Source organism: Dryobates pubescens, chromosome Z, assembly GCF_014839835.1.
Source record: "Dryobates pubescens isolate bDryPub1 chromosome Z, bDryPub1.pri, whole genome shotgun sequence".
In the NCBI taxonomy this organism is placed as follows: Eukaryota; Metazoa; Chordata; class Aves; order Piciformes; family Picidae; genus Dryobates; species Dryobates pubescens.
The window spans coordinates 60,864,423-60,890,749 of record NC_071657.1 but is presented as its reverse complement, the minus strand read 5'-3'; the positions used below and the strand labels follow the sequence as shown (position 1 = coordinate 60,890,749).

Sequence of the window (26,327 nt, the reverse complement as noted above, 5' to 3'; positions counted from 1 at the left end):
ATACTTAAGTCAACATTGTCAATTTTAAACACAACCATAAAGAGGCAAAAAGAAACAATAAATGTTCATTTTCTTTCACAGACATTCAAGGTAAGGCTGAAAACATGGCTCCAATTTGGGTCAAAGACAATACCAAGTTTGGTTCAGGAGCACTACGAGTTAAAGAAACGAAGCCCAAATCAACATGAAGTGCTTCTGCAGCCTCTAACAGAAGCTATAGCACTTCTTGTGGAATAGAAACACCTATGTCAAAAGCTTGGTTTTGGTGGGCATTTTTTGTGTGTGTGGTTGTTTGCTTATTTGGGGCTTTTTGTTTGTTTGTTTTTCAACAAACCAAATAACCAAACACCACCACCACCACAAGAATTTTAAACTTCTAAGTGACTTCTCGGCTCACCAAGGTATCTAAAGTTCTCACACATACAAGCTTCAGAAAGTTTCAGCAACACCAAAATAGGCAGGTAGACTCAAATCAGAATAAACTAGCATTCACTGTGCAAGCAGTCAGTAAATTGGAGACACCAAGCATCAGCAACCCATTGATATGTAAGAAACAGTCACTTTTGAGCTTTTGTTTTTAGTATTTTTTTTCCTCTTTTTAAATTCAATGAAAGTCACTAATTTACCTCATCAATATCTGAGCAGGTAATTCCATTTCCTGTAAGCCCTTCAGGGCAGGGGCCGCACTGAAATCCCTCTGCTGTCTCCATGCACCTGACTCCCCTGAAGCAGGAATTAACTTCACATTTGGGTGTACTGCGCCTAGGAAGCTGAGTTGGAAAATTCACAATTCCCAAACCTTTAATGTAGAAAAACACAACAGTTTCAGTGATTGAAAAAAAAAAAACCATCATGACTTTCAGCTGGCAAGCCCTCTGAAGAGATCCCTGAGATGCTGCAGAACAGGGGCCTCCACATGCACAGCTGTGCTTTGACTGAAGAGACTTCATGCTGGAATGGCCAAGCAACTTGCTGCATCCCCAGGCAGGGGAAATTAAGTCAAAATTAAGGCTATTTTGTGAGATCCACATGCTTTTCTGGGCTACACAGGGAAGCCTTCCTCCTAGATTAGTCCCAGTACAGACCTGCTGCTGGATAGGGGAGGAATCTCTGAAACAGCGACCTTGGGTGGCCCAAAGGTCTCAAGGCTGACAGTACAAGTCATTACTCTGGCTAAATTTCCAACACTACCATTTCAAAAGTAAAACAGTGCCATGGTTTCACAAAACCTTATCTGACAGTCTAGAAATAAGAAGAATAAAGAAACAGCATTTGTCAGACCATAAACACACAGCAGGGCACACAAGTACATTGGCTTAGGTGCACAGAGGCCTGAACAACAGCAAAGATTTCTGAGACTCTGGCACGTGCTGAGCCTTAGTAAAAATGCATGTAGGATTTAAAGACTTTTTCTTTGGCACTTACTCAAAGTTTACCCTGTCTGGAGCTCAGCTTGAGTTTTGATGAGGCTGGGCAATGGAATCAGCTAAAGGGTCTGATGAGTTTATGGCTTTTTGCGTTGTCCAGTGAGGGGGTACTTTGGTTTTTATACTGAGTGCATGTGCATCCTGACTGTCAGTTGTGTAGGAGGGCTATGAAATGGCATTTGGGAAAGCACTATTTTTTTTTTCCATGTAGCAAAAAGATGGAGACAACCTTTTGGGTCTTACTGCCCAACAGTGACCACCAACTTTCAGATGACTTTAAGGTGGACTCCAAGGGATCTTCTTTAGATTGACAATACCAGCTAGAGCAGAAAATATTTCCTCCCTTGCCCTTCTGATATTGTTCATTCCTGGCATGATGCCTGCCTGATATTGTTCATGCCTGGCAGGCAATTTCTCCTTCTCCATGAACAAGTGGCACAGCAAGAACTGAGAGTACAGGATGAGTGCTACTGCTTGGTTTAGTGGGGTTTTATCCCACGACAGGTGATTGTTAGGTCAATGGATTGTTAGGTCTCCCCCAGCTAATGAAAACCTACTGTAAATTTTTGTCCAATACATCTAGAATGTTGGGAACAGTATTTTCTAAAAGTATTTCTTAGAAACAAAGCTGATGCAATCAATACTGATTTTAAAATGACTGTACATCCCATCTGGTTGCCTTTTAAAGGCAGTAACAGGAATACTCACCACATGCTTGGCACTCAGCTATGGTATTTCTCAGAAAAGTGGTTTCCTTGACCTTGAGGATATAGAAAATAAACATTTAGATACAGGCAGCTCCAGTTTGCATCTGGCTGCCAGAAGAACCATTATCTTTTTTAACTCAGCATGCCACTTAAACCATGCAACATAGGTACTCTATCCTGAAATGAGATGCTCTTTGTACTCTGTAAAATTAAGGACAGCCATAATAGTGGTACTTCAGTTCAGCCTTCCTCAATAGGAGTTTTGCAAATTACATGCTTAACTTAAAGCATGCACCACCACCAATTCCAGCTCTGATACTCACCAGCATGTGCAACAAATGCAATTTCCCTTCTGTTCAAGAGGCCTGCCTCTAACAGCAGGCTGGAATGGTTACTCTAATTTCTCTAGGATTAAAGACACTATAGAATTTCTGCATCTGAATAAGCAAATCTCCTACACTCCCACATTCAGTGACACACCATAGGGAGCACAGGGTACTAGGACCTATAGGGTTATTTTTTATCCACTGTGTTGTGCCTTTGAGGCAAGAAATTCTACACAGGAGCTTACTGCTTATGGGAATTCTGCCCTGACTATCAAAAGTAGCAAGCTTAGGATATTTGACATTGAAGCCTTTACACAGTACCTGTTGTCTAAGAAGGTCTTTCACATCTCCCAGTATCTGGTTCATCTGCATCATCTGACCCATCAGCTGCCTATTAAAATCACCTGCAGGGAAACAGCAATGAAAGAGCACACAATGCACATAACTCTCCTTCACTTGCCATGAAAATTGCCAAGATAAAAGATGGAAACACAATAAAGAGCCAAGCAGTGAAGACACTACTGTTATTTAGCACTGTAATAACTTTTTCATAGAGAGAGTGATTGCCCATTGGTATGGGCTGCCTGGGGAGGTAGTGGAGTTGCCATCACTGGAGTTGTTTAGAGGAGACTGGATGGGGTGCTTGGTGCCATGGTTTAGTTGATTAGATAGTGTTGGATGATAGGTTGGACACGATGATCTCGAAGGTCTCCTCCAACCTGATTTATTCTATTCTAAATGCCACATCTAGCTCTGATTTTTATAAAGAGATTTGCAGGAACTCAAGGCTTTTCTGGACTAAGCTCTACTCTATGCCATAGAAACAGTCAAAGAAGAAACCACTCCACAGAGAGAAAAGTAGTCTGTGATTTTTCCACCATTTCAGTGGCAAAGCTCTCCAGTTAGGGCCTAACAACACTGGTAACTTAATGCCGCTAGCGTTACTGGATCCCCCAAGCCTGGAACCAGCAGCCCTGAGTGAAACTTCAGCATTTTATGACTGGGTTTTTGCAATAACTTGTTTGGAACAAGACGGGAAAGTACAGGCATGAAATATCGGAGCACACCATGAGAAGTCACCTCTCATTAGTGTATTCCATGTTACCACAACTCAACAACAAGTTTGTTAATGCAAACTCTTCAAAGCAAAGTTACCCTGCTTTCTGACCAAGCTCACCATGCAGGCCCCACCATGCATCAGGAGTGCCTGCTTTAATTAAAACAGTGCTTTTAATACCTGTGATAAGTCATTGGGCTTTTCTTCCAAAAGGCTGCATAAGTTTCACAGCTGCATTTGCTCCTGGGGAGTGTAGAGTTTGCATGGACACACAAAACATCCACTCAATATGCTATGAATGAACATCAAAGCGAGTTCTCAATACCAAGCAATGAATTAAAGACCTCGATGACAAGACCAAAAGTTACATCTGTAATGAGCCATAGCAAAGGACCAGAAACAAAGCAAGACATGAAACTCTCCTCTGTTAAATGAAACATTAGTTTTGACCCAGTGACAGAAGAGAAGCAGAGAGCAGGTTTAGCACAGTAGCTCATAGACGTTTCTGTTTGCAGCTGATTTCTGAGTTTGTAGCTTTCTTCACCAGCTATTTGCCTGTAAGTTGAAAAGATTGTCTATCAAAAAAACTTCACAAACACAGACTCTTTTACGTTCTAACCAGGCAGGACAGTTTGATATTACGCCCAGTGGCTTCAGGGAGGTTTATTCATGTGTTAGTTTTGTGAATATTGACAGTTTATTAAAACAAACAAACAAACAAAACCACACAACCAAAAAAACCCAAAAAACCCAACACAAACCAAACAGCTTTCCTAATATTTACCTCATTGTTTTGTACTTCAGGGAATGTCTGTTTCCAAACATTCTAGTGGGAATTGTCCAACTTTTCACATATTGTGTTTCTTCATTACAGATCTTCTCATCAAAACACTGAATAAGTTTAAAGACTTGGGAACCACCTGTTTCCAAACCTGTCTCTATTCCAGTCTCAACCTGGTCTTTCTCTTATTGGGAAGGAGAGCAGAAAAACTTAGTATCATGTGTATTTCAGAATCCCATAGTGGAACTTGAAACACAGGCTCTCAGGACACATGCTGGTGCCCTTGTTTTGCTTGGTGGTTTTTTGGTTTTAAACAAAATGGTTTAGACATTATTGATTGAGATCTGCAAAAAAACTCCCAAGATTCCAGATGCTCTTCATTGGCTAACACCCAAATCAAAACCAGATCTATTCTGTCCAGTTAAATTTTGCAGACTGTTAAACTTTAAGGTCGACTAAAAAGGTTATTCTGCCACAAACTATCATGGATTGTTTGAAAATTCAGACAGCAGAGCAGCAACAGATGACTGTTTTTTTCTCATCCATTGAAAGTCAAGCCCTACAGTGTGCACCACCTACAGCACAATGACCAGTGGTTTAGAGAGGCCTTTTAGGGAGCTATTGGTTCACAGTATATTGTGAAGTGACTTTCCCCAGAAGTGAGCAGGGTATGCAGAAGTTACAGTTTAAAGCCACACAGTTATCTGGTCCTATCATGTAGCCGCACTCATCCATACCCCGCCTACTGTGGCAACACCCCAGGTTCAGCTCAACCCTAGCTCTATACTCCAAGTCATCAACAACCTGAGTAACAGAATGGCTTTCACAGCAATAATTAAGTTCAGAGGCAGATCTGAAGAATTACTGTCTAGCAGGGAACTGAATTCCTTTGACACACTTACTATTTGTAAGCCTGAAGTCATGTCAGGGAGCTACCCTGTCTTTCTCTTCCCAAGACCTTGCCCATATACCATGGTTTGGGTTGGAAGATCTAGTCTAACCACCTTGCCATGACAAGAACATGTTTCACTAGGTCAGGTTGCTTAAAGCCCCATCCAGCCTGACTTCAAATACTTCCAATGAACGGGGCATCCACAATTGCTCTTAGCAACATGTTCCCCGACAGGGCTTTGAATTTAGAGCAGGTAATCAACTCTGTTGCTCAGCTAATTGGCCCAGGTAGGGTAAATGCACAAACAACAGTGTATGTAATTGCAGGCCATGATGAAATGCCTCACAGACACTTCTAGTTCTCTTGGGAGCAATACTGGCTCAAGCATCCCACTTTCCTCCATCCAGGAAAGTTAAGAATCCTGAAGCATCATTGAAAGAGACTGTGGTTACTTGGTCAGAGATAAAAAATATGGATGATGGCTGAGAACAGTCACCTTGCAGCCTATAAGCCTTTTCTTAAAGAAACTGTGTACACATGCTGCATGGGGAATTACAAAGAGGCAGGTGCAAAGTAAACAGAGGGAGACATCTCCTCAGACTTGTGATTAATTTATTGCTAGAAGACGTTCTTAATCATGCACTCAAAACTGGATAGATTCATGGAAGGAAACATACCTTTCCTTACCCCATAGACACAAAGGGACAAGAGAAAAGAGCAGAGCGTTATTTGAACTGAGCCAAAACAATGCAGCCAAGGTCAGCAGAAGCCAGCACAGCACAAAGCCAGTATCTCACAGTGCAAGGAAGGTAGATCTCTCTCCAATGGGATTGTTCAGAGCTATCATTATTTTCCTGTTTACACCCAAAGGTGATTTATTTACATTCTACCACTTTCTGTTCAAGATTTGTGGAAAATTTTAAAGGTACAGCCTAAAACAACCACAGTTCAGTACGAAACAGAAAGACTCCAAATCCTGATGGAGAGCTCTGAATTACCATGAACTACTGGAGAACAGAAAGTGTTCAGGCAAAACTACAGTGTAACTACACTGTAACACCAGTCTTACACTCTTACCCGTGGGTCTACATTGGCATACTAACTCTACCAATAGCTAAGTTAAAAGAATCTTTGGTCTGGTGCAACATTGGGTTCCCCCCTTGCAAACCACTATGTCAGCTTCAAGTACCTTGCATGAACTAGATGATCTCCAAAGATCTTTTCTGATCTAAATGATTTTCTGATTATGATTGCATGCAGCAAACTGATCTCATCTACCAAATCCAGTGCATCTGTGGTACCCACACGGGACCAAGGGAAGACCCAACTACACATGTTCAACCTCTGTCTGATCACTATATTGTCATCCACATTGCTTAGGTGTCCATAACTTGGACTCAACATGAAGGGAATGCAGCTGACATAGAGCAAGCAATGGTCAGGCACACAGTCAAAGCTATGCAGTTACTCAGAACTAATGCTCTCCCAAGACTTCTCCAATTAATATGCAAACACATGCTTTTACCAAGATATATAGAACTCATATACAGGTGTCACACCCCTATACAGCTAAGCATGTGCATTCCAGCTTTTTCTGGCTGAACGCTAAGCTGTAGTTATCTGATATACTGCTCCTGTAAAAGGGCATTGTGAAGCACATACAAAGTGCAAGGCAGCTGAGTTAATATTGCTGTTGGAACACTTGCATGTTTTCCTTTGGTAGATCTGACTTTCAGACTTTGAATATATTAATAATAACAGTAAGCAACTGAATTTTGAGAGCTGCAGTCAGAAAGAGACGGTATCTCTCTGTTTCACTACTACATGTACTATTGATTGATGAGCAAAAAGCTACAGATGAGAAGACTGCGAGTCTGCAATATGGAAACATTGCTCACAGAGCCATGAGTTTTTCCCCATGGTTACCACATATTAACATACTGTATGTACATTGTGAACCCATTCTTATCCCTCACATGCAAAGTAGAAAGGCAGATCAGCACTAGAAATGAGTACAGATGGGACAGTCTAACCCAGGTTTGCTATGTCAAGATGTCTGAGACCACTCTTGCTCATCACAAAGAATTGTACCCTTTATGTTGTTCATTGATGCCATGTCTTCTGTTTGCTGGACGATCTGGAATTGAATTCACAGAATCGCACACAATCACAGAATTAACCAGGTTGGAAGAGACTGCCAAGATCATCAAGTCCAACTGATCATCCAACCCTAACTAATCAACTAGACCATGGCACTAAACACCTTTATTTTCTTAAACACCTCCAGGGACATCAACCTGACCACCTCCAATGGGCAATTACTCTCTCTGTGAATAAGTTCTTTCTAAGATCAAGCCTAAATTTTCCCCTGCACAGCTCTTCTTCTGGTGCTGGTTGCCTGGAAGAACAGACTGATTCCCACCTGGCTATAGCCTCCCTTCAGGTAGCTGTAGATAGCAGTAAGGTCACCCCTGAACCTCCTCTTCTCCAGGCTAAACAACCCCAGCTCCCTCAGCCTTGCCTCATAGGACTCGTGCTCCAAACCCCTCACCAGCTTGCTGTCCTTCCCTGGACACGTTCCAGCAACTCAACATCTTTCCTAAACTGAGGGGCCCAGAACTGGACACAGTACTTAAGGTATGGCCTAACCAGTGCTGAGTACAAGAGCAGAATGACTTCCCTGCTCCTGCTGGCCATACTGTTCCTGATCCAGGCCAGGATGCCATTGGCCTTCTTGGCCACCTGGGCATACTGCTGGCTCATGTTCTGTCAGCTGTCAACCAGTATCCCCAGACCCCTTTCTACCTGGCTGCTCTCCAGCCACTCTGTCCCCAGCCTGTAGCACTGTGTGGGGTTGTTGTGGCCAATGTGTAGAGCCCAGCACTTAAGATGCATTAAATCTCATGAAACGGTGTGAGATTTGTCCAGCCTGTCAAGGTCCCTCTGCAGAGCCCTTCTACCCTCCAACAGATCAACACCTGCTCCCAACTTGGTGTCATCTGCAAACTTACTGATGATGGACTCAATCCCTTTGTCCAGATCATCAATAAAGATATTGAACAGGATTGGGCCCAACACTGATCCCTGGGGGACACCAGCTGGCTGCCAGCTGGATGTGGCACCACTCACCAGGCCTGGTCCTCCAGCCAGTTTTTAACCCAGTGCAGAGTGCTCCTGTCCAAGCCATGGGCTAACAGCTTGGCCAGGAGCTTGTTGTGGGGGATGGTGTCAAAGGCCTTGCTGAAGTCTGGGTAAACTACAACCGCATTCACCCAAACCCTGGAGATCTGCAGGAATTCTCACAGCCTCAGCTCCTTCCTTTCTTCCCTGCTCACTTAGCTCACAATGCTTAGCACAGGCAGAAAAGGAATTGGTTTTGAAGCGGGTTTCCAGTCCAGAAGGCGACAAAACACTCGGCTAACTTGCAGGAGGACTGGTGGCTGCCTTACAATAGCTTTTCCCATGTGGACCTGCAGGCTCTGTAGCTGCAGCACCAACATGCTCTGTAGTCTACTGTGTCCTTCTTCATGCCTCATTCCTTCTCCCTCTGGAAAACTCCAGTGATCAACAGAAGATAAATGCTGGCCACATGGATAAACACATTAATAGGTCTTGCTACTCTATCCTTCTACCTATATTCATAAAGCCTGAAGCAGTATATCACATTTACTTCCTGTGTGCAACTGACTAGCATTCAAATACTTAATATTTTAAGCTGATACAAAAGTCTGTTCTTCAGACAGGCTAAAAAGCCTCTTAATTATTACAGATTCCCCCCTCACTAGGGCAACAACTCATTGCTTCAGCACCAGCAGCAGTGACTTTTTTTCCAAACCAAACAATTTTAAAAACATTTACAGGAAATTATCATGTCTGTAACTCAGTCAAACAATTATACTTGTCTGCAAAGCTCCTCCACATTTTAAATATTCATTCCATTAGCTTCTTTACACTGGTATCCTAAGGAATGATTTTAACTCCTGGTTGCAGATCTTACCAGTGTACTGAAGAATAGGCTCAGTTTGTTGAAGAAAACAATCCTGCAGGTTCCCCACTTGGGCAAGTGTTCCGCCAGTTACCAGCTTCAGCTCATCTAGTGCATCCTGGACTCATAAGAAAAAACAAAGCTCATAATTCTGGTACAATGGGGAAAAAAGGTGAAATATCACACAATGCAACTTTTTAGGTAGGATGTTCATTTCCTAAGCATGCAGGATTCCTCCACCATCACCCAGCACTACCTGAACTATAGTAAAATCCCTAATCTCTGCCTTTCAGATTTTCACATAGCTGTGATTTTATTTTGGACTTGTTTTCCACTATTCTGATTCACACTATCATGCACAATTTTTTGTTGAATTGAATACAAAACAGTCTTTTTCCGCCTCCCTCTCCCCACACAGGTTTCTATTAATGTTAGGAATGTGGGCCCCTTAGTGATTCTCCACATCAACAGGCTCATTTTCAAGCCTGTGATGAAGTAAAGGGCAGCCTCTAGACAAAATGCCTTTATACCTTCTAGTGCATATTTTGCTTTACCGATGATGGAAGGTGATACTGTCTACATCAGACTGCTGATGCTGACATGATAGGAATTTCTGTCAACCCCTGGCTGGCAGATAGAGGAAGGAAAGCTATTGTAATCAAAAAGATTGAGGTTGGGCTATCACACTATGTGAGTCTCCCTCCTTACTGTGTCTTTAGTCCGTTTGGCTTATCATGAGAAGGAAAGCCACATACGCAGACAAGGGTTGCTAATACTGAATGCCTTAAGATGCTAACAAAAAGCTGCCCTTACTGCATCAGTTAGGTCCATGCAGTAAGTCCAGCCTCCAAGAAACAGCTGGACTTAGGCGAGAAAGGCAGCAATTTATTTCCTCTTACAAGGTAAAAACTGTTTAAATTGACTTACATAACTATTATTTGGTTCAGCAAAGCTAAGATTTCACCAGTTACACAGGGAACTTCTATTTACATTTATTTCTCAAATTAATAACTCAAGAATTACTGAATCACTGTTTTACAGAATTTGGCTGCTGCAAAAGCCGAGGTCCAGACTCAGAGGTTCCTTGATGATCCCTCTAAGAGCTCAGCCTGCTCCCAGTTTCCCCGCTCACCTGCGGCTTCTCCTGGAAAGTGCGCAACTCTACCGCTGCTGACCTCTCAGACAGCATGGAAAATGCTTTGGGCAGGTCCTGAACAGCACCTACTTGCAGGCAGTCCACATACAACTCTATTGTGTTTGATCCCTGCTGCAGGCCACTTAGCCACAAGATGACAGCATGGGGTTTACCATCAGCCAGACGGATGTTGCTTAAGATCACTGAATTCAACCTCCCATCACTCTTCATATAGCGCAGCACCACTAGTACAAAAAAATACACAGGACTATCAGAGGGTAACAGATAACCCAAGGCTGATCAAAAAAGGCTCTATGGAAATCTGCACTTGCTCTGGTATTTTTCCACATATCAGCTTTTGTAAACACATCCCACATGCAGATACAAATGCTAATAATAAATGGGACATTGAATTTCAGAGCAGGATTACCAGGACTCTTGAACAACTTCCCACTTGAAAAGCACTGCTGCCTGCACAGTGTTTTCCACTGCTTTCTCCAGGCTTCTCTAACTGGCTTAACCCAATGTCACCTTTCAAGGCATAATATGATACAACAGAGAAGATGTAGCAAACAGCCTGCAGTCAGTATCTTAAGAAGTACATATTTGACAAACTGAGCAGAAATGTACAATTAGGAAAAAAAGATAAAATCGAGTTTCAGTGATGCACACTGCATTTAGTGAAACCCTCTGAGAGTGTGTCTAAATACATCTTTAAAGAATCCAAAGGAAGTATGATTCAAGGCAGTTCTTTGTAAATAAAACAATACAGTATGTAAAACTAAAATATAATGCAGGAAAGGCATATTCCACCCCTAAGAGTTGAGAGGGGACTTAGCCCTCTTTCTTTAAACCATTAGGGTATGACCTGCTTGGCAATTCATACAGAAAATTCTTATTGTACTAAGTAAAATACACCACTAAGAACAGCAGCAGACAAACAAAAGCCTTTATACACTGTGAAATATTACAAAAAAAATGCTTCTTTCCAAAGGATATTTGATCAGTAAGCTAGTATCTGAAAACTAAATCTCTTAGACCAGCTAGCTTGTTCTCTCCACAAAATCTCTCCCTGGCTCTCCAAATGCATATTTACGGAAGCACTGAGCTAAATGCATCTAGACAGTGTGTAACTACTCTGCAGTATTAGATAGACCTTGTTTCAAAGATCTCACTAATCACCAGCTTCAGCTCACTCATTCACTTATGGCAACAGTTACACACCTTGAGAAGTCAAGCTGAACAGACGACAGGCACCTAAACAAGTTCCAGCTCTTGTGAACATTTCTCTGAAGTTCACAGAGGGCTGCTACTGTTTCATCAAATATGATGTCTTAACAGGAGGTCAACTAAAAACTGTGGATGTAGTGGAGGGGATAAAACGTCACTCATCCCACTTCTATTTAACAAAGTATTATCCTACCTCTGATCTACTAGCATGCTCTCTGATGCTGCGATACCTTGTTTGTCAGCGACCTCCTGAATTACTAGGTACACGTTCCCTACTTTTTTCTCATCGTTCAATCCAATCATTGAAAGAACCCAGATTCATACCAGCATTAACAGAGCATCTTTAAAGTCTACACCCGTACTGAAGTCTTCAGCAGCTATGATTAGTGTCAGGAATGTTTTGATTGCTGTCTATATCAAAACACTGCCAGAGCTGAGATTTCTGAAAAGCTGTATGAAGTTCAAAGTAACTTGCTAAAAGTAGCATCTACTGGCAAGCCCCAAGGTCTGACAAGACAGTACATTGAAGGCATTTTACTGTCATGAATATTATACACACCTGAAAGCAAGATCTTTGGATCTGGGCCCTGCGTTCAGAGTGACAAAACAGCAGTAAGCTACAGACTAAAAGAGAAGACAGTAGCCTAGAACAGACACTGCCAGAATAGCTTCAGGACAAGCAGCAGTCTGGCTTGGCAGAAGGATCAAGTATTCCTCCTTCAGCCAAAGGCAAATACCCATCTGGTACACTAGAGTAGGCTTTGGAAAGAAGATATTGCTGGATGATAGCCTCTGCAAGATTTAACTCATGCAAGCACCTGCATTATGTGTTGGTTCCCAGGACACTCTACACTGTCATTCATGAGAGTAACTGGCTCAACTTGTACTGTTTAAGAAACATATTTTCAACAGAACTTCTAATCCTGCCAGTAAATACAAATTGCTTCATATAATTGTTAAGTTGCATCACTTTTATACACTTAATTCCTTTGCTTAGTAAAGGAATTGCTAAAAAAAATAAAAAGGTAAGAACTCCCCGAAAGTTAGGCAGTTGCCCAGTAATTCAGATCTGTGCTTTAATAACATTTAGCCATTACAAACTATCAGGTACACTATCAGGTACCTTTCACTGGAAAGCCTCCTTGGTCTATTAGTTAAATGTATCAGTAACAATCAGACATGCAGGTTTTTGTGATACAGGTGATCAACCACTTACTTAGCAACTTGTTAAGCCAGTGTTAAGAATTGTGTGACACACACTGATAAGGCTGCATGACCACCTCTTGCCCATCCCTAAAACATACATAGCAAAAAAAGTTCTTATTCGCTGATCTCGAAGGTCAACCACCCCTGTTTTATCTAACTCACTCCCCTACACTTCCCATGCAAAAGGTGTGCTTTTCTTCAGCAGATCAAATAATTTTTCTATGTATAAAGTGAATTTCTCAGTTGAGTTTCTTTGACTATTGGACTCAACTGCTCAATTACAATATTTACAGCAGCAAATTATAGTGGCGAAGTCAAGGGAGCAACAAAATTTACACAATTTGACATTTTTTCTTTGAACCTTAAATCTGCAATACATCCTAGATCCAGTCTAGAAAGCGATGAAAGGTAACCATTTCTAAAAGTCTGCTGAGTTCATACTCTGACTCCAGATTAAGTCATTTCAATAAATGGAGAGCACTTGAATTCACTCAAAAGACCCTGTCAGTACTAGGAATGTTTGTCTTGTGTAGTCACATCTAACCTCAGAGCAAGAACCTGCCTTTTATATGCATGAGGCAGCAAGTACCGTGTGTGCCTCACATTCCTGACTAATATGAACCAGTGACTGTCCCAAGGGGGAAAAAAAAATGACAAACAATAACACAAAACCAGAACAAAACAACAGAAAGAAAAAAAAAGAAAGAAAGAAAGAAAAAACAAACAAAAACCCACCAACCAACCACAACCAACCTAAACTGACTCCTTTCTCTACACTTCATTTCCCCCCCCCCCTTTCTTAGCACTGCTCAGACCAAGTGCCAAGGCAGATTGGAGGCACCATCTGACTGTCAGGTCAGCTTCACTGGCCAGGAGGGAGCAGCACTCAGTGAGAGGATGGAAAGAAGGGGAATGAGAGAGGAGGTAACCAACAACTTAATCTTGTGAGGACAGGCATAAGCGGTGACTCACAAGCAGAAAAGTCAATCATGCAATTCAACATTTTTCTGTGACAATAACTACTAGTCCAGCAGTAGTTTTTTCTTACATATGCTAAACAACTCACCTTTGTTCGTCCGTCCCACTACCGTAAATTCAAAATATTTGCTGTTGTCAGATGAAAAATACAGGCCAAATATGGTGGCTGTGCTTTTTGTCTGCAGTTTGAATGTTGAGAGCAAATACACTTCATTCAGCTCAGGATCACCAAGTGCTTCTTGCAAGAAGTTTGTTCCCACTCTCTTGTTAGAATACGGAAGGAGATCAAAAACTGAAAAATAAATTAATTTCAGCAGCAACTTAAATATAATAATGTCCAAAGAAGAATGTATCATAGTATCAGTCAGGGTTGGAAGGGACCACAAGGATCATCTAGCTCCAACTCCCCTGCCATGGGCAGGGATACCCCACACTAGATCAGGCTGGCCAGAGCCTCATCCAGCCTGGGCTTAAACACCTCCAGGGATGGTGCCCCAACCACCTCCCTGGACAATCCATGCCAGGGCTTCACCACTCTCATGGGGAAGAACTTCCTCCTCACGTCCAGCCTGAATCTCCCCACCTCCAGCTTCAGTCCATTCCCCCTAGTCCTATCACTACCTGATATCTTGAGAAGTCCCTCCCCAGCCTTCTTGGAGGTCCCCTTCAGATACTGGAAGGCCACAATTAGGTCACCTCGGACCCTTCTCTTCTCCAGACTGAACAGCCCCAACTCCTTCAGTCTGTCCTCACAGGAGAGGTGCTCCAGCCCTCTGATCATCCTTGTGGCCCTTCTCTGGACACGTTCCAGCACGTCCATATCCCTCTTGTAATAGGGACTCCAGAACTGGAGGCAGTACTCCAGGTGGGGTCTCACCAGAGCTGAGTAGAGGGGGAGAATCACCTCCCTTGACCTGCTGGCCACACTTCTCTTGATGCAGCCCAGGATCTGATTGGCTTTCTGGGCTGCAAGTGCACACTGAGAGCTCATGTTGAGCTTCTCGTCCACTAGCACCCCCAAGCCTCTCTCCTCAGGGCTGCTTTCCAGCCAGTCACTGCCCAGCCTGGATTTGTGCCTGGGACTGCCTCGACCCAGATGCAGGACCCTGCATCTTGGTCTTGTTGAACCTCATGAGGTTGTCTTGTGCCCACTTCTCCAGCCTGTCAAGGTCCCTCTGGATGGCATCCCTTCCCTCCAGCGTGTCTGCTGCACCACACAGCTTGGTGTCATCAGCACTCAATGCCACTGTCCATGGCACCCACAAAGATGTTGAACAAGACTGGTCCCAGGACTGATCCCTGAGGGACTCTGCTTGTCACTGGCCTCCACTGGGACATGGACCCATTGACATCCACTCTTTGGGTGCAGCCATCAAGCCAGTTCTTTATCCATCTAGTGGATAAAGCCCATCTAGTGCATCAAGCCCATGCAGCCTGAAGCCAACCCTTGGAGAGTGTATGCTCTTTGCGATTTCTACATGGCTACTTTAAAAAGACTCTAAGTTGTCCCACCTAAAATAAACAATATGAAAACAAAAATTAACAATAAATATAATCCTTGAAGATCATCTAGTCAAACCCCCCTGGGCACTGGCAGCAGCACATTAATCAACCTGATCTAGTGAAAGATATCCCTGTGCCCATGACAGCAGGGTTGGACTAGATGTCCTTTAAAAAAAAAAAAAAACCAACAACCAAAAAAACCCCACCAAACAAAGAACCCAAACCCAAACAAAACTAACGGAAAAAAACCCCAACCAACCAGTAAAAACAACAAAGGAATTACTGGTAAGCTACCAACAAGTAAATACCTAGCCTTCAAAATTTAGGCACTCAAGTATTTTCAGGTAGATCTCAAAAATTCTTCTGAGGATCCACCTCATTAGAAAACTTTCTAACTTAGCTCTGCTTTCATAAATTCAGATGCTTGTGTTCATATTTCAATTAGCTTGAGGATCCAGCATCAAGATTTTCAGGCAGATTTACAGTGTACTTACCCTAAGAACTATTTTGATGAGATTTGCAGGGCACCAATTAAAATGCTAAATAGACAAGCAAGCAATATGGTTTTCCTTACCTTATTCTCATTTCACAGACTTATCAAAAGATATTAATAAATAAGACTCCTTTTTCCTTATTGCCACAGATAAAGAAACACAGGCCTGACAACAACAGAAACCTGAAGACACAATGGAACTTGTCTCAATTCTTCCTTTTTTTTTTTATACAATGCATCAACATTGTCTCCATACACTACAAGCCAAAGATGGCTGCAAAGTGCTCAGCAAACAACCACATGGGCACACAGACTTATCCACAAACATGTGGAAAACCTTTTCCCTTGTATTAGAGCCTTGATTCAGGCTGCTTCCATTGCTCATTCTGGAACATTCATTCATCCAGACACTAATGTCATGCCTAAGAGTCTGATATTACACTAGAGGGTATGTCATCCAGCCCCTTCATGACATTGAAACAATAAGCCAGGCTTTTCCTCAATATCCCTAAACCCACAATGTCTTCAAACTATTCCATTAGGTTTCCTTACAATCTCTTGTACCAAGCCACTGGTATTAAATCCATATCTTTCCAATATAGTTGGATAAATTACAACACACAGGTGTTATTTAAATGTAACAGCACATTTAGACACTGCACACCACTACCATTCCATGGGTCTACAAGAGCTAGGCCACATTTTTCACCCACACCAGCACACCACCATAGAGCTGCCTCTGTGTAAAGGCTCAAATACCAGACACAAAGGCACATGATAGCACATTGCACCTTACCTTGCATTGAGCCTGCGATTGTATGGCTAAGTTTAGTTTCCTAGGCTTAAAAATGGCGGACCTTTGCAGATGAGTGTTTTGTACCCAGCATGACCTCAAAGCTTTTTTCATTGCCTAGAGTGATGGGGCCATCCTACTAATCCAGTGTCTCCATACGCTACAAGCCAAAGATGACTGCAAAGTGCTCAGCAAACAACCACAAGGGCACACAGACTTATCCACAACTACGTGGGAAACCTCTTCCCTTGTATTAGAGCCTTGATTCAGGCTGCTTCCATTGCTCATTCTGGAGCATTCATTCATCTAGATCTAGACATTCATCTAGATCTAGACAGATCATCTGTGATCTAGACACTAATGTCATTCCTAAAAACAGTGAAAGAGTATTTTCCCTTCATCCCAGGAAACACTGAAGTACAGATTATTGCTTAATTATACACTGGTACTGGGTCCAAGAATTCTGTCAATTCTACTGAGACTTTCCAGGAAACAATACATAAAGAATCAGGCCTCGATTTGCATGCACTTGTAATATGTTTGTCAAACAACTAAGACAACACACATGTAAGATGGACCTGATCAAAGTCCTTCTCTTTCACTCATTTCAAATTTACAGCATTCCAGGACAGCCTGAAACCAGTAACCAGTGATCTAAGGCAAAAGGCTCAGCACTTAATCACATTTAGCACACAGAGAGCAAAGCAATTGCCCAAGCAAGAGACTGGAACACAACTCACTATACCCTGCAACACCATTTTGCAGGTCATCATCATTCATAAAATGCATCTGTCTCCTCAGCCAGAGCACAAAATGTAGATAAGACCCTTCTCTCCAGTCCTTCTATATCTATTGGCTGATTTGATATCAATTATTGTGAGACTAATTAATCTCTGCTGGAGTCACACCCCTAAAAATACAGGAGGAATATTACAAAAGCAATGACTAAACACTGGCAAAACTTGTCTGACCTTTCCCAAAACATTTCTTGTCATTTTAAAATTGTGCACATTGAAATTCATGTTCATATTTGTTTGATAGTTGCACTCTACAAGGCACATTGCCTTGACGGGCTCCTTCAGCACTATCTTACAAAAGAAACCCTCTTGTGGGATACCTTCAGTGACCAGGATGTAGATGAAGTATGTGACTGGATCCATCCTTCACTATAAATTACACACATGCTAGCAAAAATACCTAGTAGAAGAGCAGTGGGGTTATGAAAGCTCGCTTTCCATCTTTAGTAGAGCTCCTAGACCTTAGGGAGACAATCGCTTCTTTGGAAGAAAAGGGGGAAAAAAATCCACAAGAACTTCAGATTGCATTTGCAGAAGAATCACAGAATGATAGGAATTGGAAAGAACTGATGGAGATCATCAAGTCCAAGCCCCTTGCCAGAGCAGGAATCTCAGGGTTTTTTGGTTGTTGTTTTTTTCTCATCTCCCAGGAAAGGCAGACTTGAAAACAACTGCACAAAAGCCTGCTGACGCTGGAAGGCACAAGCAGCTGGTTTCAATCCATACAATCAGAGTGAGAATTCATGTGTGCATCTGAGCATGAGCGTGCAAACCCAAAAGCCTGTATTAAGTCCACCTGTGACAGGGATCAGGAATTCTCTCCCCTGCCCACCTTCTGTGGTTTTCAGAAGGGAGCCACTCCCACGAAAATGTTCCTAACAAGACACGAGCTATGCTGGTGTAACAAACAGCTCCTCGGTAATCTGCTCAAAAACATCAAGACTAGGTCTCTAATGGGAGTTAAAAGTCATGATGGGAAGTCATGAAGGGATATGAAGGAATGAAATTAGTGTCATACAAGAGGATGGAGCTCAAAATAAAAAACCCTCTCTTTCCCTTAATTCTGCTGCCATGTTACACCAACTTTTTGAGACCTTTTTTCAGCTTCTCTGGTCACTGCTAACCATAATAGCTCTATGTAAAAACTGCTTCACTTCAGTTCAGCACTTTTCAAGATAATTAAGAATTGCTTAAACACCTGGAGTGAAGCCCTAGCCCGACTGCAACGCATTCTGACAGACTGTAAGAAGGTGAAAAATCCACATCGGGAGTGATGGCTTTCATTGGCCACTGCCCCCACAAGCTGGAAATCTACTTACATTTTTAAAAACACAATACCCTATTTCTGAATAGGGCAATCTTCTGAAACGTCTTTGTATCAACAAGGACTGAAGTTTTTGGAAATGCAGTTAAATTAGTCTGATTTGCTGTCTCTCAAATCTGCTTAAGGAGGGAGTGACGATTAAAACACCATTTCACTGGAGAAAGCTAACAATGAAAAGAGAAGCAGAAGCAGCTGTAAGGCTCCTGGAGCAGCACGAAGTTACACTAACTACTGCACGCAGTAGCTGACCTGGCTCGTCACAAGCTGCTACCGGGGAGCAATACTTTATTCATGCTCCAAAATAAAACGGCTCCTGCCTGACTTACTGCGTCGCGCAAATAATGCTGGATTTAGAACGTGGCTGTTTTCATACGCACTTCATGAAGCAGATTTTTCTCGACGAGTTTTCGCTGCTCAGCAATTCGCTTCTCATTTATGAGAACTTGCAACTAAAAAAGTCAGACGCTCAACACACCTACCAACACCCTTATAGAGCCAGACCAATCTATGATGATTTTAGGGAGGTAGCTGACTGAGAGGTTACACCACAACCTCCTCCGGTTCCTACTGCGAACCCAGCCGGGCAGCCGCGGCAGCAAAACTGCTGCAGCTCCGGCTCCCCTCGCACCTGCGGAGCTGGAGACTCCCCAGCCCCCGACTCCGTAAGGGCAGCGCTCCCGGCGCAACGGACGGGGCGCCGTAAACCTGAAGGCGCCCTAGATTTAAAAATGGAAAGAAAGGTTTGCTAAACCAAGGTAAGAGGGGCACGGGAGCCCTTACCTCGGGGTGCGGGCGGGATGGCGCGCCCCGGGCACAGCTGCAGGGCGAGCGGCAAGAGCAGCAGGGCGGCGCCGCACTCGCACCCCATGGCGACCGTGGGCCAGGCAGGACAGAGCGGCACAGGACGGCACACTTCTCTGCAGACCCCGCCGTTTAACAAGGGCGGCTCCGGGGCTGGGGAGGGACGGCAGCAGGCGGCAGGCCATTGGCCGGAGCTGCCCCGGCCCCAGGGGCGGACGGGGGCTGCACCGGAGTTGGTTCGCGTCGTGCCGTCGGGGGCCGGGCCGGGGAATGGCCCCAGGGCGGACCAGAAAAGATCGAACCGTCGAGGCCCAAGTCGGGAAGGACTGACATAGGTGGGGGGTGTCCGAGCCCAGGCAGAGCCCAACACCTGTTGGGATTCCAGTTGGAGTCTGCCCTGAAAGGAGCCCTGAAAGCTGAGGCGTGTTTAACAGCAACGGAATCCGAATGCATGGGGGTGCACTTGGTGCCTAACTTGGTCTGGGTAGGAATTTAATTCATCCACTTTTCCTAACTGAAGAGTGTGGCCAAAAGGGGTCATGCAGATTACAGAGTCGTGCAAACCAGGTTTCTAGAAGACTCTGACTAGTGAAGTGCAGATAGTATCATCAGGTCCTCGATTTCATTTAGAGAGTTCAAGCTTACCAGACTGAGGCTTCTGAACATTTTCACTTGTCTTCACAAACTCCTAGCCCTAATGACTTAACCAAAATAGTTTTTTTTTAAAGACTTATGCTTCCAACTACAGCAATTATCTGTATTGTGTGCGCCCCAGAATGTCGTTATCCCATTGTTTCTCTTCCCAGAAATTCTAGCCTCTGTGTTGCTGATGTTAAGAAAAAACAGAAGGGAGAAAGCATCAAGACTCTTTGGGGATGCACAGCTTTGCAACCAGTTTCACAGAATCATGCACTACCAGGCTGAAAGGGACCTCAAGGAGCATCTGTTCCAGTCTTTACTGGCAAAAGCACAGGCTAGATATGATGACCCAGCACCCTCTCCAGCTGAATCTTTAAAGTGTCCAATGTTGGGGAATCTACCACTTTCCTGGGTAGATTATTTCGGTTGTTCTGATTGTTGTAGTGAAAAATTTTCCTCTTGTGCCTAATCAGAATCTCCCTGGGAATAACTTCTACCCATTACTCCTCAATTTTTTCATGTGAGTCCTTGTAAAAAGTGAGTCTCCATCTTCTTTGTAACCGCCCCTTAAACACTGGAACATGGTGATTAAGTCTCTGGTAGCACTTCTCAAGGCTGAACAAACCCAGTTTCCCAAGCCTTTCACACAGGAACAGAATTGTAGGAGTTGGACGAGATCTCCAAGAATCATCTAGCCAAACCCCTCTGCTAAAGTGGGTTCACCTACAGTAGGTTGCACAGGGCTGTGCTGAGATGGGGTTTGGGTATCTCCAGAGGAGACTCTCTATTCCAGTGTTCCATCACCCTCAAAGTGAAGATTTTCTTTATGATTAGGTGGAATGTCCTGGTTCCAATTGTTGGTGCCTGTTAACCTTCCTGTTTCTGGGCACTGCTGAAAAGAGTCTGGCACCCTCTTGGTATTCATCCTTTAGGTATTTTTAAGATACTGGTAAGATCTCCTCTCAGTCTTCTGTCGTCTAGCCTTTCCTTGTAAGAGAAATGTTCTTGTCTCCTATCATCTCTGTAGATCTCTGCTGGACTCTCTCCAGTAGTTTCTTATCTCTCTTGAACTGGGGAGCACAGAACATGTGTGACCTTGCTACCTCAGAGTGGAAGGAGAACCTCCCTTTAGCTGCACTCTTCTTAATGCACCCCAGGATACCATTTGCCTTCTTGGCCACAAGAATACACTACTGGTTTGTGGTTAACTTGCTGTCCACCAGGACTTCAGGTCCTCCTCTACAGAGCTGCTTTCCAGTAGGACAATCCCTAAGTACCTGTATTGGTACTTTCCTAATATGGCAGGCTTTCCAGCCCTTTGATTATCTTTGCAGCCCTTCTCTGGACCTTCTGCAGCCTGTCCACATCAATTTAGTATAGTGGGGACCAAAACTGAACACACTATTCCAGGTGTGACTTGGTAAGTGCTTAGCAAAGTGGGATCATGACTTCTTTGTCTCTGTTGTTGATGCCCTTGTTGATAGAATCCAGCATCCTTTTGGTTTTCTTTACCACAGCAGCACACTGTTTACTCTTACTGAGCTTGCTGTCACCAAGACCTCCTGATTCCTTTCCACAGAGCTGCTCTCCAGCCAGGTAAACCCCAGCCTGTGCTGCACTCCAGGTGCAAGATCACACATTTGTCCTTGATAAACTTAATAAAATTCTTTACAGTCCCATCTTCCACCCTATTGGCGTCTTCCTGCAGATTGGCTCTCCCTACCTAAGTGTTCTCTTCCCTGCTTAGTTTGGTGTTATCAGCAGACTTCATCAGGGTACATGTCATCTCACAGGTCACACATGAAGATACTGAACAATGCTGGCCCCAGTATTGGTCCCTGGGTGACTTCACTTGTGACAAGCTGCCAGTTTGAAAAAGACCTCTTTACCACCACTCTGTGTGTGTGGCCTATGAGCCAATTCCTCACCCACTGAGCAGATTTCTTTGTCTAGACCATGTTTTTTCATGCCCACATGCAACTGCCTATCAGGCAAGCTACCCTTCCTGATCCTGCTTTCTGCTCCCAAAGAAAGGGGTCTCCCATGGGACTCATAGCCTCAGGAGAGCTGCGAGGCATTTCACCCAGTCAGGAGCATGTGGTTTCCCAACTTTCTGCATGGCCTTCTTTGATCTGTGCATCTCAGCATGCCTCAGCCCTGCAGATGAGCCTCTATCTCATAAGAAGAAACTAGTCATGGCTGGCCCCTGCTCACAGCAGAACACAGTTGGAGTAGTAGGAGCTGTCTGATACTATATACATCATAAAAATAGGGACAATAATAGGAGGGTAATGTTATGTTAAGTGAGAAAAGTAGCACTGATTAATATTCAGCCACATCAGGCTTGGTGTATACAGCTAACAAGCTTGGTGAAGAACAGCCGTTGGGGGGCTTATTGTGAGCAAGGCAAGACACAGCATGCTGTGGGGCTGGGGCTGCAGGGCACACCACAAAGGGTCTGCCTGAGCAGCTCTGCCACTGCAGGGAGTGTGGGGGTGGGCTCCTCTCAAAAGCAGGTGCAGCAGGGGGATTTTCAAATGCCTTCAGCTGGCCTGTATTCACATGCCCTTTAGTCACCATCCTGACACTATATATACTAGGAAACACCGTGCTGCTTATCTTTTTTTTTTGTGTAACAGCACTGACTCACTCCTTTAGGTGCTCATTTCTGCTGTCCATCACCATGCTAGAGAGTGCTCTCTCACATCCAATGTGTCCCAGTACAAATGCTGTGTACTGGGACATAGCTTTTAAATCTATGCTTTTCCATCTATGTGTCCACACAATAAGAAACACTTTGCCTTCACTCCCACCATCCTTGCCTCTGCAGTGGAAGTAATAGGATGATGTGGTGATGTCAATGGGCTAGCAGAAAACTGCACAGTGGAGTGAGAAAACCATAGCAGTGGGTGCAGAGTGCTGTGGAGCAGGGACAAAGAGGGAGAGTGAGAAAGGATAGAGCAAGCAGCAAGGAGGTAGACCAAAAAAAAAGAACAGAAAGAAGAAGGATATACAGTGCCACAAGCTCCCTAGAAAGAAGTCTCAGTGCAGAACTTGTCCTCAGTCTAATGGATAGAGATGCCACAGAGGCTGCAGTCACAAATACACGGTCCTGAAGCAGCACAGATGTTGCTCTGCTATTAAGGAGAAGCCCTTCATCACCAAAGAGCATTCTTTGAAAACACAGGCTTAAATGCAAGGCTCAAAATCATCATGAAGGTCTGCCAAATCATCACAGTTCCTTATTAAAGAACTCAGTGGGAACAGAAAAAAAAGGGGGATAAAAGGATAGTAAAGTTTTGCTTTCAGGTAAGAGAACACCATCGATTATCTTCAGCCATTTATTATGTAATTTATTTGAGTTTATCAAAACATACAAAATGTTTTCTTGACAATTTCCCTTCTCTGTCAAAAGTATTTATTAAATAGCATATCATTTTCCGCTTCTGATTTAACTACAGCTGAGTCTCCTGCTGATCAACCCTGTGGGAGGAGGATCTTGTCACACCTTGAGTACTGTGTCCAGTTCTGGGCCCCTCAGTTTAAGAAGGACATTGAGACACTTGAATGTATCCAGAGAAGGGCAACAAGGCTGGTGAGAGGCCTTGAGCACAAGCCCTAGAGGAGAGGCTGAGGGAGCTGGGATTGTTTAGCCTGGAGAAGAGGAGGCTCAGGGGAGACCTCATTGCTCTCTACAACTACCTGAAGGGTGGTTGTAGACAGGAGGGATTTGGTCTCTTCTCCCAGGCAACCAGCACCAAAACAAGAGGACACAGTCTCAAGCTGCACCAGGGGAAGTTTAGGCCTGAGGTGAGGAGGAATTTCTTCACAGAGAGAGTTGTTAGCCATTGGAATGTGCTGCCCAGGGAGGTGGTGGAGTCACCATCCCTGGATGTGTTCAAGAGGGGATTGGATGAGGTCTGTGGTGATGGGTTGGACTTGATGATCTTTGAGTTCTCTTTCAACCTTGGTGATACTGTGATACTGTTTATAGCCGTATAGAGTTGTTAGTGTTAGGTTTGTTACGGCCATATTATATTTTTGATTTGCATACTCTTATTCTTCTTGCTTATTCACCAAGAATGCACATGGAAACAGTATTTGGCCAACAGCATGCTGCACAATATGACAGAAGGGAACCATATATATCTCGTGAAAAGAAAAGCATATATACAAACAGAAGCTTAAGCCCATGTTTAGATAAACTCAGCCAGTACATATAAAGGTGACTGCAGATTTTGCTGAATTTAAACTATTGGAGTATGTTACAGACTGAAGAGCATTTTGTGCTCAAGCACAACCTTCTTTCAGGGATTTTCATGAAGTATAATATTATCTTCTTTCCTAGTTAAACTTCTGATTGTCATTTTCAATAAAAGCAATGGAATAGTATCTGTTGCCTTTTCACTCTTGTGTATTCTCTGAAGTACAAACTCCAACTTAACTTACTGGAGATTAGTAACTTGGATAAGAATCAAAACATCATTATTAGACATTGTGTTTTCAAGAAACTGTCATAAAGCCAGTATCATTCTCTAAGTAGGTTTCTTACAGAAATACATGATTGTGATTTTTTTTATATAGGATCTGCAAGTAAACCTCAACTGTTAAAATATTTGTCCTGTTTATTTATATAAATCAATAAAATTCTATGCATACAGAATACAGAGAAGCTGCCAACATTACAGATTTTGCTTTGCAGAAGTGTCTGTGACTTGTTTGAATTCCAAGTAAAGGGGTAGGCGAAGTAGAAAAGAATCCCTGCTGCTTAATTCAGCTTTCATATTTTGCTCTTAATATGCATCAGGACACTCACTGTTTGTATGGAATGATATGGATGATTAAAAATCAGGATTTGTGGGCAATTAAGATATAGAAGTCTTATGCAAGTGAAATGTTAGCGCTAAACCACATCCTTTCATGTTTATGTTGACTTTTCTGGGTTTGACCCTGTCACATTTTCATGAAAATTGTGTAGAACGTAAGGTTTCAAAAAATGTTTTACAAGTTCTGCTTTTTCAGAAATATAAATTGAAGTCCCACTTTTTCAAGTCAAGGCATATATCCATTCTGAATGCACTTCTTTACTTTCTATTTACACTAATAGAAATTCCACTCAGGCAACCAAGAGGAAAATGTTTCTGAAGAGCCTTTAGGTGGGGGAGGGAAGAAGGTGCATATTGCCTTTTTTCCATCTTTGCTCTGGACTTCACAACAGCATACAGATGAACTGGGCCCTAAGGCAATGCAAGGTACATTTACACTCATATTTACCTCCTAAGCCTTCTTGCAGCCTGCCTTAAGAAGAGCAATAAGCTCACTTATCCTCCTTATAGAAATAGATGTTTGGGATCACAGCTGTTAGGAGCCATCATTACCTCCAAAACGTCTACATCTCCTCAAGATGACCATAGGGTGAATAGAGAAGTACCTGGACAGATTGACTGAATGTTAGCTGGTCCCTTTAGGAAGGAAAAGAGAAGAACCTTGTCTTTAGTAACAGGTACCTTATGGACTTCTTTACAGGGAGAAATGTAATGTAACCCTTATTAAAATATGTTTTTGCTACTGTTAACATTGCTAGTGGTGTGTATAAGGATTAAAAATGGATACATGTTTTTTCTCCCATGTTCAGCATTAACTGCAGCAGAATGTTCTCAGATCTGTTATAGATTTTTATCACAACCCTTTCTGCCACAAATTTCATGCAGATCTGAACCCATAGATCAAGGGGGGAGAGAGGACGGATGAAGCTTTGCCCTTGCTCTCCTCTTTATGCATAAAAGACCTAGCTAAAGGTCTTTAGTGCAGGGTTTTGTTTGTTTGTTTGAAGTCAGTGTGTGGTATTTTTTCTTTGTGTGGGAGGGATGGAAACATACTTGACTTAGTATTTAGATGTGCTGTGGCATGCTCTTCAACATCTTTATTAATGATCTGGATGCGGACATTGAGTCCATCATCAGTAAATTTGCAGATGACACCAAGCTGGGGGCAGGAGTTGATCTGCTGGAGAGTAGAGAAGCTCTGCAGGGGGACCTCAACAGGCTGGACAGATGGGCAGAGTCCAACGGCATGAGATTTAACACATCCAAGTGCTGGGTTCTGCACATTGGCCACAGCAACTCCATGCAGAGCTACAGGCTGGGGTCAGAGTGGCTGGAGAGCAGCCAGGCAGAGAGGGACCTGGGGGTGCTGGTCGACGGTAGACTGAACATGAGCCTGCAGTGTGCCCAGGCAGCCAAGAGGGCCAATG

The 26,327-nt window shown here is 43.3% G+C and overlaps 1 protein-coding gene across 1 annotated transcript in view; it reads right to left on the bottom strand.

Annotated features, from left to right (window-relative positions):
- Window positions 1-19,502, bottom strand: part of THBS4 (thrombospondin 4) — a 40,945-nt gene extending 21,443 nt beyond the window's left edge. The window contains exons 1-9 of the mRNA XM_054177783.1: window positions 19,415-19,502; window positions 19,203-19,339; window positions 19,008-19,083; window positions 13,813-14,016; window positions 10,308-10,555; window positions 9,188-9,293; window positions 2,782-2,864; window positions 2,136-2,187; window positions 627-799 (exon numbers count right to left, since the gene is read on the bottom strand). Coding sequence (XP_054033758.1) covers window positions 627-799; window positions 2,136-2,187; window positions 2,782-2,864; window positions 9,188-9,293; window positions 10,308-10,555; window positions 13,813-14,016; window positions 19,008-19,083; window positions 19,203-19,339; window positions 19,415-19,502 — 1,167 coding nt within the window. The remainder of the gene's footprint in view (window positions 1-626; window positions 800-2,135; window positions 2,188-2,781; window positions 2,865-9,187; window positions 9,294-10,307; window positions 10,556-13,812; window positions 14,017-19,007; window positions 19,084-19,202; window positions 19,340-19,414) is intronic.
- Between the last annotated feature and the right edge of the window lie 6,825 nt (window positions 19,503-26,327).